This window comes from Haemaphysalis longicornis, unplaced genomic scaffold (assembly GCF_048455015.1).
Source record: "Haemaphysalis longicornis isolate Haplotype H1 unplaced genomic scaffold, Haemaphysalis longicornis Haplotype H1 scaffold_1, whole genome shotgun sequence".
In the NCBI taxonomy this organism is placed as follows: Eukaryota; Metazoa; Arthropoda; class Arachnida; order Ixodida; family Ixodidae; genus Haemaphysalis; species Haemaphysalis longicornis.
In genome coordinates, this window is record NW_027526203.1 from 398,270,378 (window position 1) to 398,284,538 (window position 14,161).

At 47.3% G+C, this 14,161-nt stretch overlaps 1 protein-coding gene across 2 annotated transcripts in view; it reads right to left on the minus strand.

Annotated features, from left to right (window-relative positions):
• Positions 1-2,996: 2,996 nt before the first annotated feature.
• The window catches only part of LOC144155363 (uncharacterized), a 58,797-nt gene continuing 47,632 nt past the window's right edge, over positions 2,997-14,161 (minus strand). Inside the window, exons 4-5 of one of the 2 annotated variants that reach the window (XR_013319561.1) lie at positions 13,061-13,229; positions 2,997-3,140 (exon numbers count right to left, since the gene is read on the minus strand). Coding sequence is in view for 1 of the 2 variants with exons in the window: in XM_077686734.1 (XP_077542860.1) it covers positions 13,158-13,229 (72 nt within the window). In the remaining variant the exon portion in view is untranslated. Of the gene's footprint in view, positions 3,141-13,059; positions 13,230-14,161 lie in introns of those variants that run through there. The other variant, XM_077686734.1, reaches the window with a different exon arrangement.

Genomic DNA, 14,161 nt, shown 5'->3' on the forward strand with positions numbered 1-14,161 from the left:
TATTGACCAAGAAACGAAATTCAAGGGAGTTGAACAAGAGCATTTCAGCCCAAAGAATGTGGGACTCGCACATTCGCAATGAAGGACGTGGCACTACGACGTGACGGTGTTGGGGCTGTATGCGTCAGCGTACAACCTTGGATAAGAACTCCAGCTATCGCTGCAGCTGGTATTGAAATCGCGTGTTTAGTGCCGATTCCAAAGTCTATAAGCGTGTTTTCAGTCCATTCATTACTGTAGACAAGTATTGCTGCAACGATATGTCTGGTTGGTAAGAGGATAGCTTTGTCGAAGACCTGGTCAGGGCGGCTCGATTCCGTAGTGTTTCGCCGCTGAATTTCGTTCGTTACTCATCGAATCAAATACACGCGTGTAAAGCCGCCACAGTATCGTCCCATGGGTGGATCCACGTTTCTAACGCCGATGTTTAATGGTAAATACGGCTAAGGTAAGTGGAGTTCTTGGACATAACTCAGGTAAACATAATACCTATTTTACACCTTCTGTCATCTACGACACTACCTATATAGATGCAGGACGGCCCAACTACTAGTATACGAATGTTCATTAAATAACTTCAGTGCACGTCTATTTTTTGTTCAACTCTTATAATGGAACCGGCTTTTAGTCTGGGAGGTATTCAACATGCAGCCTTATTGCCTTAATCGGGCTGTTACCGGACCTTACTTGGACTCGGACCTTACACTTTGACACTGGGCCGTCCATACTCAGATGTTACGAAATGCATCCATTTAAATTTAAACTTTTTCGCTTGTTATGTGTGCAGTTATCGGATATGTGTGGGTAAGGTAAGGTAAAATTCTAAACGTAGCCCATACGTTGACCAAAAGTGTCTAGCGATAGGTTTTTTGGGCTTCTATGACGAAGAAGGTGTGATGCTTCCTCCCACGTAAAGTCTCTTTTGGCTGCTCACATCATACTTTTCCAATATCGGACTCCTGAAAATCCTCTGGAGACACGTTGAAAACTGGTACATCAGCGTTCCTTGCATGCAATAAAAGACCCATGGAAAAAAAAAAAAAAAAGCTGCGAAGAAAAAAAAAAAAACTTGCAACAGTGACGCTCTTTAAAGACACGCTCAAGTGAGTTTGTCGAAGTCTTATTTGTGTCTTAATTGCAATTGTACAGTTGAATCCATGCAGCCAATAATATACATGTTTAACGGAAGTCTATAGCCTTAGTCCATCGGAAATCGGCGGTAGAAAAGAGCGCCACGCGCCGTTCTCTGCCACAGCACCAATTTCCGCAGTGACGTGAGGTTTGCAGCGTTTTCATACTATCCCAACTTACAAAATTTGATTCAAAGCCATCTCATCGTTAATGTAGACTTGCCTTGTTCGCGCACCGGTTGTACAGAGGTGCTATTTCAGAAGGCCCGAGATTGAGCGGAACTCGGGAGACAACAGCTCCAGCGACGCCCACGGAACGTGATGATGATATTTCAAAGTGGAGTTCAAGAGTTTAAAAAATGCTATTCGTGCTATTTTCTGATTATTGAGGTGACGTAACCGGCCCGGGGCAGTACGCTACAAGGAGGCGCGACTAGGGAGCGGCGCATTTATCAATGCGTTCTCTCGCTCCACTGTTGCACTGGTGGCTACTTTACTTTATCGCGCCTTACTTTGCCAACTTTACTTTACCAACTACTTTACTTTATCGCGCTCTTATGTTATCAATCTGTATTTCACTATTTCATTATTTTTTTTTATTTAAGGGGTTCATATGAGTTTTACTTTACCTACTTTACTTTACCAACTACTTTACCTACTTTACTTTACCAACTACTTTACTTTATCGCGCTCTTATGTTATCAATCTGTGTTTCACTATTTCATTATTTGTTTTATTTAAGGGGTTCATATGAGCTTTTTGTTTGAAATTTTTTGTACTAGGAAGAAGCAGTTTCTTCCCATTTCTGACGTCGGCGGCACACAATACAATCATGTGACTAAGGCATTTACTTTATTACTTTCATTCTCAATTCTTCCGCATAATCGCTTTCCATGATCTGCTTCCGATGGTGACACCGAAGAAAACCAGTTGAAATCTGTAGAGATCGCTTCTGATAAGAGATATACGCTGTTGATTACATATGTATATCACGACCAACTATACTCGATACGACGTGAATGTGTTGCTTTCGGGAAAACAAAAGGGCGCAATCTTTGCCGCAGGGTTAACAATAAAGGCCATCCCCAAAAAGAGAAGCACAAGTGCAGCGTGAACCATGCGCAGCCTTTCGTTCGGTGTGCGATTTGTGTTGTGTAAAGAATTATTTCATTGTCATGCGGGTTTGTGTACATGGATCAGACTCTACAATATTTAAACGTACCGCCAAGAGCAAACGTTTACTGGCCACGAAAGTAGCAATGTGTTGTTATTTCTCTTCTGCACGGCAGCCCGGGTATTATGTGTGGTATTTTTGCAATAGTTTAGTAAGTATACGTCATCTGACATGCATACCACAGTTTGTGGGCTGCTACCGGAAGAGAAATAACCTAAAATTGCCATTTTCGTGGTCCGTAACCTTTTGCTCAGGGCTGCACATTAGTGAGAACATCTCACTTCGATTAGGAATGCCGCTGGCGCCAACCTTTCTTTGTATTGCAAGAAGTGTGGCTGTCATCCTGTGTTAACAATACTGAAGTCCTGTATCGGCGTAATGACCAAAAGTTTAGCGAGGTGGTAGAGGCATTTTATATCAATTTAGAAAGTACCATACCCGGTGTGTCAGCGAAACAGCAATCACTCGGTTCAAGAAAGAGCACGCGCTAAACAGCACCACGTTGCTCTGATCTTTGGTTTGTGTGTATCAATAAATCTTGCAGTTGAGAGTAAGCGGTTGTTTGTGTTCCTGATCTGTGCGGTTCGTTCCTAGTAGGCTTTTTGAGTATCCAGTATGTACTGTACCAACTAGCCCAACTGTCCGAGTTGCTGAAAGCTGAATCTTGGTTTAACGACAACACTGAACATTCCACATTTCCAGCTTCGCGTATAAAACAAAGGAGCAATTTTTATTTGGTAGTGCACACTGAGATGTACTGAGTACTTTGCCCTTCACCAAACCCGGGGTACCGTAATCAGCCAGCAGGAATCTCCGAGGCTCCAATATTTTTCTTCCTGGAAAAAAAGCACAACAAAAAAACTCAGAAAGAGTACAGGCAACCCATGAGCAGGATGTTAAAGATCGTAACAACAAATTAACATTTGTTCCAGTTGAAACATGGCTACAAAGCATGCGGGCAAAAAAAAAAGCGTTAAAGCCCACTTCTTAAGAGCAAGACGGCTAAAACGCTTTCTCCCATGCAACCCGAGTCAAAGTCACAGTAAGAAATCCAGACTGCATCGACAGTGCCGGAATGGCGCAATCCGATAGACGTCCGCTTCATAACGCGAGACCCCCAAGTTCGATTCCGACCACGGGGAGCGTTTTTGTTTTTTTGCTAAAGGCGCTTGATGTGCCTTCGCTTATCACCATTTTGTGAAACCCGTTGTTTAAAGCTGGCTTTCCTGCATGGCGCTTTGCTTGGAAATCGACGCCATCAGTGAAGCATATAATTTAATAACATGACAGACGGTTTGACTGCGCCAACCACAAAATATAGTGCACAAGCACGTATTCTTACACAAAACGTTTATTAAAGGAGCACTAACAGGAAATTTCAAAGCTGAGATAAGTATGTAAAAAGCTTCCTCTGTATATGGAGAAGCTCCAAGGATGTTTCAACAGTAACCGTTCAGAATAACATATTTTAAGTCAATTTCAATCTTTGCACGCGCGAGAAAGCTCAGAACGAATACCCTTTCAGTATCAGCATGACACGCTGAGTGCCTCGCCATGCACCTCGACCCAAACTGCCGACGTCAGGGCTCCCGTGTCGTAGCCAAGGCGGTGGCTGCTGTTGGCGCGCATTGATCCGCCTCGTGTAACACGTCGTAGTTTTGGGACTGACGTCGTGTTTCCCGGGCGCGTGCGACCACGGCCGGTCTGGAAGCGCTAGCTCGCTGGAGGCGCGCGTCCAGACCGGCCGTGGTGCGACGAGAATGGCGGCCGCCTCGGAGTTAGTTTCATCGAAACCGAAGCTGACACGAATAAACGAGGCTGTAAATAATTATCTACGCTGCGGTCGACCATCCATTGTGTCATTCTAGGATTACTGCGCTGGTAGGCACCCATAGCAGAGAAAAAAAAAGTACGTAACACCAGACTTTCGTGCCAGTACTCGTTCAAAGGGCCATGGAAGCTAAATAGATCTTGGTAGTATGCTGCCTGCCGGTGGCCGACACCACTGTTTAACAGAAATTGTTGTTTAATCTCCTCTGTAGGCATTTCAGCTGTTCGAAGGAAATGATGTTTGTAGGGCTACGAGGGCGGATGCACACTTGGCTCTGTAACTACTTGCACAAGCGGTACGTCTATATGACCACCAAGGAAGGCGACACAAGGCGGCATGAGATTACACAAGGCGTCCCTCAAGGCGGAGTCCTAAGCCCTGTGCTGTTTAACATTCTGTCTCATCCGGATCACGAAAGTGCTACCCCAAGGTGTTAGCATATCTCTCTATGCTGATGACATCTGTATCTGGGCTTCTGACAAAAACCGGAGAAGTATACGATCAAAACTGCAGAAAGCTCTTCTTGCAATTCAAAAGTACCTTAGCACCTGCGGCTTGCTAATTTCAGCCGAAAAGTGTGCCGCGGTCGCCTTTACGAGGCGGGATTTATCCCGCTATCCTCTGGTCATAAATGAAGCAGAAATACCGTACGTCCACAACCATAAATTTCTCGGAGCTACATTAGATCGCTCACTATCTTGGGGCCCCCATATCCGTATCCTTAGAGAACGTCTGCAATCATTTGTGCCCATTTTCTGGATGCTGACAGGAAAAACATGGGGCTACTCAGTGCCTTCGCTACTACGACTTTATAAGGCACTATTTCTTGGCCTTCTGCAGTGCAGCCTCCCAGCGCTGATTGGTTTGTCTCAGACAAACTTCAGAGTGATAGAGTGTGCACAGGCTCAAGTTCTGCGCATCTGCCTGGGCCTTCCAAGGTGCACATCCACGAATGCAACTCTCTGTGAAACAAGGTGTATGTCCGCCCAGACACTCCAAGCCTTCGCACCAGCCTCCGTCACCTAACCCGGTGTGCTGACCATCCTCTAGCACAGGTGTCTTCCCCGCATGTATGGAGCCTCCTACCGGCCAACTTCGAACGCCCAAGCAAGCCTGCCTTTCCGCCATGGAAAGCTGCAACATGGGATATAGGCCTCACCATACCAGGTATAGGCAAGAAATCATCTCTGCCTGAGCCAGCCTTACAATACCACACGCTGGAGCATATCAGTTCGCGTTATCTTGGCCACGTTCACGTATATACAGACGGGTCCGTGCAGTCTGACTCGTCAGCCATTGGAGTTTGGATTCTGGTCGGTGGGACTAACTGTGAAAGAGAAACTCAGTCACAAGACGTCGTCCACCTTCACTGAGTTAACTGCTATTAGGGCGGCACTCCTTTACATCACCAATAGTCCCGCTCGACAATGGGTGATTTTTACCGACTCGCGGCCTGCCTTGCAAATACTGATGAAGTCATCCCACCGCTGCAGCCAACTTGTGCGTGAGCTAAACGCATTGCACACACTAGGGCTACGAGACGGGCACCGCATCTCGCTTCAATGGCTACCAGGTCATTCCGGCATCCAGGGGAACGTCATCTCTGACGCAGCAGCGAAAGAGGCGCACAATCTGCTTGTGTCTATTGGAATCCCGTATTCCAGACAAGACGGAAGTACGGCCGTGAATGCGCTTGGATGGAAACTGCAGTTATCAGCTTGGCAGGACCCTCTTACGATACCCTTGCCTCTGCGCGCGATTGACCCTCAGTGCAATTTCCAGTTTCCGCGAGGTCTGCAAAAGAAAACTGAGGGTGTCCTTCACCGATTACGCCTGAACGTTGCCTTCACTGGTAGTTTTGTTTTTAAGATAGGCTGGGCGGACTCACCATTGTGCTGTGTGTGCTCTGTGAGAGACGACATACAGCATGTCTTGTGTTACTGCCCGCAGCATACAACTCAACGCGAAACAGCTAAAAGAACTCTAGTGCGACTGCTACGAGGACACTTTTTTTTTTTTTGGTCCGTGGCAAAATCACGCTGACGCGGCGCGAGGGACAAAGGCTCTCTTAACTTTTCTGTCTGACACGGGACTAACCCATGTTCTTTAAACTTGGGATCCTCAGATTTTTTCTCCTAGTGCTGTAAATTTTTTCTACGTTCCGAACTGATTTATTTTCTTCTCCCTCTTATATATTGTTGGTGCGCACTTCTTCCCCTCTTCTTTTTTTTTTTACCTCACTATGTTCACCCCCATCTGAAGTAGCACCGTTTGTGGGGCTAACCTCTTCAGTATTCATTAAAGTTTTCTCTCTCTCTCTCAGACGACAATCCCAAATCCCGGCGTCCCATATTATTGCGTGAGCAATAGATATGCATGTCGACAAAATTGTCACTGCGCTCTGTTAATTTCGCGTCGCTCCGTAACCAGAAGGAGCTTCAGAGGAGCCCAGGACGACAGAGTGGAGATATAACACACGGAGAACTTTCGAAACGCTGGCCATCTTGCCATGGAGATAGGTAGAAGCGCGGGGCGCCAGCTCCCGCTGCCTCGATAGGTCTCACGACTCCCCCGACAACTTGAACGCGTTCAAAATCAAGCCTGCAGCCAGTGAGGGCGCCAAAGCAGTAGGAATGGAAATGAAGGCGACCAAACGCCGATACTGCTGGGAAACAAAATGAGCGGCAGGCAGCCAATACTGCTTATGAAACGAGCAAACGTTATCACCGAGATGGTTAAAATTCAAATTCAAATTGTCGGTGTTTAACGAGCCGAATACCTGGGCTGTGAAGCGCGCTGTAATGGAGGGCTCCATAATAATTTTTACCGCCCGGGGATCTTTAACGGCGCCGTAATGTCGACACAAAAGCGTTTTCGCCTCTTGCTTCCACCAGAAAAGCGCCTACCGACCAATATGATTAGAGCGCTATAAGCACGGTATTGGCACGGAGTAGAGACATGGGCGAGACAGGTCGCGTTGCGGACTTCTGAAACCGGAGCAAGGCGTGCGCTCGGGTCGAGTTCGCGAGGGAGAGGGAAGAGATGCTCACGCATTCCTAAAGATCCACCAATGAATCTTCCAATAATTTCTAACAACTGTGCTGTTGTACGTCGAGCCTTTTCGTCCGTCTGCTGTAGGTAGTGCGTCACGCAGGGGTATGAGCAGGTCAGGTTCCCAGACCCACACCTCGTACCCCTCCGCACCCATAGAGGGCGAAGTGGTGTCGCAGGGGCGGGTCCCTCTCCCTCCCGCTTGGGAAGGGGGAGGGGAGGGAGCCTCCCGCTGCTAACGTTTAGTTGCCGATTTCTTTGCGTGAATCGTAGAATTTGCGCGGCAACGGCGCTGCCGTTCTCAGGCGAGCTCCCGTTGACGTTCCAGTCGGCAAAAGAACCACAGCTCCACTGTTTCAGCCGATTTTCCAGTGGGTGGAACTGTGCTAAATTTTTTTCTGTCCTTCTTGGTAGAAAATTCGCATCCCGAATAATGGCCACAATCCCAGCAGAGCAGGTATTGTGACCACGAAGCCACTTCATGATATATCTCGTCGCGCGTATTGTAACATAAGCTCCGGACTTTCAGCACACCCCGAGTTGACGGCCCAATGTTTTGTAAGGGCAAGGGACTCGCCAGGGGAGTATAGCAGGGGAGGACCCGCACGGGTACAACATGGTTGGTGTGGTGCACCGATGAGCAGCGGGTTTTTATGTTCCCACTCCCTGTACGGCGGGCAACTAACGCGAACATATTAACCCTGAGGTGCGCTTGCTTTTCTACCCGTGATGCGCGGCTAGCACAATGCTTGCAGTGCCCGCTTCTCATCGCAACCTTGCAACTACGAAGTTATAGTATCGCCCCACAAGGGCTCGGGGACGAAACAAATGGATGTGTATAGAAATACTGCGTCCGCTTTGCGCGATTGTCCTGGTGAAAATACGAGTTAACGTTCTCGCCAGCACCGCGAATATCAAACTTCGTATCTCCCAGAGCGCTACGGGCAGGAAATAAGTGGCGGTGAGCATGGTAGTTTTGTAGGGAATATGGTCTTCTGTAACATTTCGCTCTGGATGACCCCCACCTTACTGCAAACGGTGATTCGCTTGATAATGATAGAAAATTCTTCCCTGCAATCCTGCGCAGCAGGAGTTTGTTTGGCTAGCATTATGGGTTGCTTCATCTCTGCGTGCCTGATGTGCCTGTCATTTTTTTTTTTTGTAATGCGTAGTAATTCAATGCGGACTCAACAAAAAAACTCTTCTGTCAGTCGGGGACGCTTGATGGGTCACTTTCTGCGCATACGTAAATGCTATTACCAAGGCTCTAGGACCTTCATATTTTCATATGAAATCGCTTATACTGCTCCCCCTCTACTCCTCCCCCCCCCCCCCCCCGAAAAAAATGACAGATGTGCTTCCAGCAATGCACTATTGTGAAGTAGTGAAGCCGACTTTAGAAAAGCTCGCTTTATAGCGCTTCATTGAGGTCTTGGGAGTTTGCCCTCAGTCGTCGTGGGTTGCGGACGTATTTTTCGTTCGCTCCTGCGCGGCCGGGGCGGTATCGCGATTATGCCGGCCACGCGTCGCGAGCCATGGGTGACTGTTTCGGGCAGCGCGCCCTCTGCTGCGTGGGCCGTCGAGCGCCTGCTCCCGCTCGCCAGTAACCGCTCGTCTGCTCGGATTTTCACCCAGCAAGCTCCCCTCACTTCGGACCGCCGTGCACGACTCATCGCAGCACAGCCCTCGCCTCTACGCTTCACCGCTCCCGTCGAGAACTTCTCCCGGACGCAGCATGACACCAGGACCTGTGTTTGTGGTGTGTGCTGTGCTCGTTGGCCCTCAGTGACTGTGGCAACGCTTCTTTTCTTCACAGCGCCTTAACTTTTTCTCTTCTCTCTCTTTACCTATCACCTTTTTCTCTGCCCTATCCTATTCACCCCCTTCTATATTCCCTACCCCCCGGACTGGGTTGTATACCGGTGAGCCCCCAGATGGGCTCAAAATTATCCCCAGTCCATTTCTTTTCCTTTTCAAACCGAACCACTACCTACCTACCTACCTCATTGAGGTCTTGGTAGGTATTTAAGAAAATGCGCCAGGGTCATCATGCTCTGATAAAATACTTATAATATTGACTCCTGGAGATTGTCTACACAGCTTATGAATTTGCGTGTAGTAGTGAAGCCAACGTGTACGAGGCACGATGTAGCGGGAGCGTGCGACGCCCAAAGAGGGCGCGCTGCTCCGCCGCGTCGGCGCCACCATCGGCCGCGCCACCGTCCCGTGGCAGGATAGGCCGCCGCAGCCGCCTACTGGACAGGTGCTCGCGAAGGCGAACAATGTAATACAGCGAGCTGAATTTCGCCCTATTGACAGCTCTGGATTTTTCTTAATTAGCACAAATGAGGAAAATGGCATGAAATTTCTCAAGAACACGCACGTTTTCGGCGCGTCGGGGTATTACGGCGCCGCACAGAACTGCACTGTCAAAGATCGCTGCACCCGTCAACAAACATAAGTGCAGTGAAGAAGAAGCCTTACGTCGTTGTAATTGAGGTGTTTGACCACTTTTAATTTAACTTTGGAACTGCTTCAACCAAGACACATCTGACATTAAAAAGTGGGCAAAAAGGAAGCTTTAAAGTAGGCTGGTTCATTCTTGCGCCTCCTGCACTTACGAACCAACGCACGTTTATCTCAGAAAAAAAAGTACGTGCTCATGTTTTGAGGAAATTGTCTTAACAACTTGACCGGTTGATATCAACGACATGCTCAGCGAGAAAGGTACCACGCGCGGAAGTAACCTTGAAAGAGGTGGCTGCTGTATTCTTAGTGCTACATCCGCCGTGTGCACTTCGCGCTAAAAATAAAATCAATGCTTCTTTACCACCGTTCGTGTATTTGTTCAGGTGTGTGCACAGGAACCTGTGCTTGCTGGTCTGCTTAACGCATCGCCCTTGGGAAAAACAAAATGCGATAAACAGACGCCAGAACAGGTGGCAAGCGCTGTGATCGAACGCGATTTCCCTATTCTACATGAATCACTTTCAGCGGTGATTCCGTTGAACTAAGCTGTCGATATTGCTGATGAACAAATAGTTCTCACTGTATTAATTTTGGTAGCGGCAGTGAGCGATAAAAAAAGGCGACAGACCCGCGGTGTTGACCCAGCGCAGTTATATTATAGCAAAAAAAAAAAAAAAGAAATAACAGGTGAAGTAGCAGCTTGCAATACTCCAAATAATTCGCGTGCATCAATACGTAGGTGTTGACCATAAAATTGTTAGCTGCAGGAAGTGACAGACAGCCGCGATGGCTTAAAAAAAAACCCCAAAGAAAAGAGGGCGACAATAATGTTTGCAGCCGTCAACAAAATGCTGTCTCATTTCCCGCGCTCGGAATGGCTAACAAGATTTCAAGCTACGAAAAGAATTAGCTGATAAATAGCAAATACAGGAAACAGACTGGCAGTCTGTAACCGGACCCCTGTTTTCACCGATCAATCCCAGGCGCGTCGCGTTAGGTCGGTGGGAAAATCGTGGGTAAGTACGTATGACGGAAATATTGGATCCGTCGATTGTCTCCCACCAACAAAGCGTGCACTGCGTATTCTTATCCTCATCGCCGGCTACCATTCAGCTCCATCGGCCCCATGTTAAAAAATGAACAAGTTACACCAATCTTCCGCGCCCGGACATACAACGAAATGTAAACAAGCACTTCCTTCACGCGACGCACACTGCATATCCCTCGTGTTCGCTGTCCATGAGGGGATGAACACGCTAAAAATCGAAAGAACTTCGTTGCTGAGAAAAATTAGAGTAAGCATTTGCAGAGTTCACGACATAACACTTTTTGCGCACACCACAAAGTCACCGTCACCGCATCACTACACCAGCGTTGTCTGCTTGGCTGCCCGCCGTGTAGTTTGGGTATCACCCACAATGCGGCGAAGCAGTTTTGTTGCACAGTGCCATAGCGCCCCGTAGGAATACATGGGGTAGGGATACATGGGGATACAAGGAGGTATTTAATAAGGCCTTGGGACCTTCGTGCTTTGATGTCTTGAAACAAACAAACAAACAAACAAACAAACAAACAAACAAACAAACAAACAAACAAACAAACAAACAAGCGTACACATGAAGGTGTTTTGATGTGACGGCATCGAAAAATGCATGGAAACCTAACCTAACATAGCTCCGCTGTGATATCTCTCAGGGTACACAAGTCTTTTTAGGTGCTGTGAGTCGAAAACATTACAGCGTGCCCTGGAGATAAGCACTTCTTTACTGCTACATCGTGTGCCTGTCCAGCAGGCTCCATAAAATATCCAGATTACTATAGCTTCTCAGTGTGGACTTCCCAATGGTCTGCGGTATGGCACGCAACGGAAATGATGAAAAGCAAGCGATGAAATCGACACAAACACGATGTAGCAGTTTTGTGAACCAGGCCTTAGGGAGCTACGAGGGGCGCACTCTCGTTTTGTCTTCGTGATGCGGTTTTTTGAAGACTATAGTCTTTCTTGGGCAACCTAAACGCACACGTGTCTGTCTGTCTGTCTGTCTGTCTGTCCGTCTGTCCGTCTGTCCGTCTGTCCGTCCGTCCGTCCGTCCGTCCGTCCGTCCGTCCGTCCGTCCGTCCGTCTGTCTGTCTGTCTGTCTGTCTGTCTGTCTGTCTGTCTGTCTGTCTGTCTTTCTGTCTGTCTGTCTTTCTGTCTGTCTGTCTGTCTGTCTGTCTGTCTGTCTGTCTGTCTGTCTGTTATTCGATTCAGACGCCCTGCCAAAGTGAAGGAATGCTTGAGCAAGAATAATATCTGAGGAGTTTTTTACTTTCAAAACGAGCCAAATCAAGAAACCGAAACTAAATCCTATAAAACTGTAGTGACAAGAAAACTCGTCAGATTTCCCCTAAAAAACAAGCTACAACAAAATAGGTCAGATAACGCCCTGCGAACGTGTACGCAGATCGTATTTCTTTCGAAAATGAACCAGATCCTGTTGTGGCACCGATCAAAATGAGCCAAATCCCTTTTCACGATGCGAGTGTGTTTTTGGTTTGACTTCAACCAACATAGCAGCCTCCTTGTGAGTTCCCGTTTGACAGGTCGGACTGTCAGGCGGGATGAAATAATTCTATAAGATATTAGTAAATAATTAAAAATTAACAACTAATTAATTGGCGACTTACTTCTCGATTACTTGTGGCCGTAAACTTCCCCTAGCTGACATGTGAAACATATATAATAACATTGCAGCTTTCCATTTAGGTCGGCCGTAACAATATTCCCTGTTTTCTCAGATTCTGTTAGGGCGGATTTGACTCATTTAAAAAAAAAAGCTCCTCATATATAGGCAAGACAATTCCGAACTACTAAAACTGCTGCAGTGCCTCATGATTGTCCACATTATTCAGCAGGAAGGAAACTTCAGGCATATTTGAGACAAAATGTGCGCGTATAACCGAGAGCACAAGCGTTGTGTTGAAATTGTTATTTACTACAGCAAGTGAAAAACCAACGCGCTAAAATAAGAATCAAAGAGAGGCGAGATAAAAGCAAACACAGAAGCAGACCAGGTCCAGCGATTCCAAGTACAACACAAACAAACCTAAACAGATGCGCGAGCACAGCGCGAACGCGGGAAAACTGAGTTGAGCAAAGCTCCATTGCATTAACCATGGCAGGAGCGAGATGGGGATGGTAGAGCGCAAGCGTTGGGAAGGGGATAGAAGAGAGATAAGGTGCTATACGTGGCACTTGCGGCAGAAGACTGCATTCTTTCGATGAAGCCAGCAGATACGCGGCCAAATTTAGCTTCCTCACCGAGTACAATTCAAGTTAGAGGGAAAGAAGCGTTCATTTTTCGTGTCAAGCAATAGGCCCATTTCAACCTATAGTGAAAGAATTGTAGTTACGAAGCTACGTACTTGGGTTTGTGCGTATGCAAATATTCACAGGCGGGCGCGCAACGGCGCAGTGGTGGTGCACCGCTGAAGAAAGGCGCTCGCTCCAACACGGTCCAAGTCACTTCTTCTTCTTCACGTACACCAGAAGGGCATGCACACCATGAAGAACGCCGCTGATGATTGCGAACACCTGCGGGATAATGTGGGCAGAGCACATCTTGCTTGAGGCAAAGCCGACCAATGAGAAAGATTTGATGGGATTTGTTGCCGGCGTCTAATGCCAAGGCACCTTCAAAGCCGCACACTTTTCAAAGTCTCCTGTGGAGCTGTCTTGTTACAATGGTCTCTACCAACAGAGCGAATGCAGCGAAAGTTTGCAATACATTTAATTATTTATGCTGCATGTGCTTTCTGTTGCATACTTTAGACGATAGTCTTTCTTGGGCTACTTAAACAAGGAAATTCTAGTCTGTATGTATGTCTAAGTTTCCCTAGATTCAGCCACCATGCCAAAACTCAACGGAACTCGTCAACGGGAAGTTATCACAGGCAAGACTTTTCCGAACAACTAAATCTGGAAACAAACTTCATACTTGTTAACATTGTTCAGCAATAAGACAACAGTAAGCATATTTGAGGCAAAACATCAATACATAAGTGGTGTTTTCGGTGTTCTTTTATTAAAAAATAGAGGCTGCATGATTCTTGCGATAGAAAATAAAAAAATACGCGTTGGAAACAATGTTTTTAACCAAAAATACAAAAAGACCTCGCGGCCGAGCCTGGGCCCCATGGCGGTATTCCAAGAAGTCAAACAGCAACGAAAGGTTCCAGTAGATGGTGCGCAAGCTGTGGAACGCGGGAAAATTGAATCGAGTCGAGCAAACCTCGACCGTGTTTGCCGTCGGAGCAGCGAGACGGGAGAGAAGGAGCGTGAAAGGTGGGCGGGAAAGAGAACAGAGGCATCTACGTGGCAGGGGCGGCAGTAGGCGATCGTCTTCGGCGAGAGAGAGAGAAAACATCTTGATTTGCAGCTAAGTGAGCAGATGTGGGACCAATTTTTTGTTACTTAGAGAACGCCCCCTGAAGCATACAGTTCTGGAACTCGCTTTAGTAGTCCCA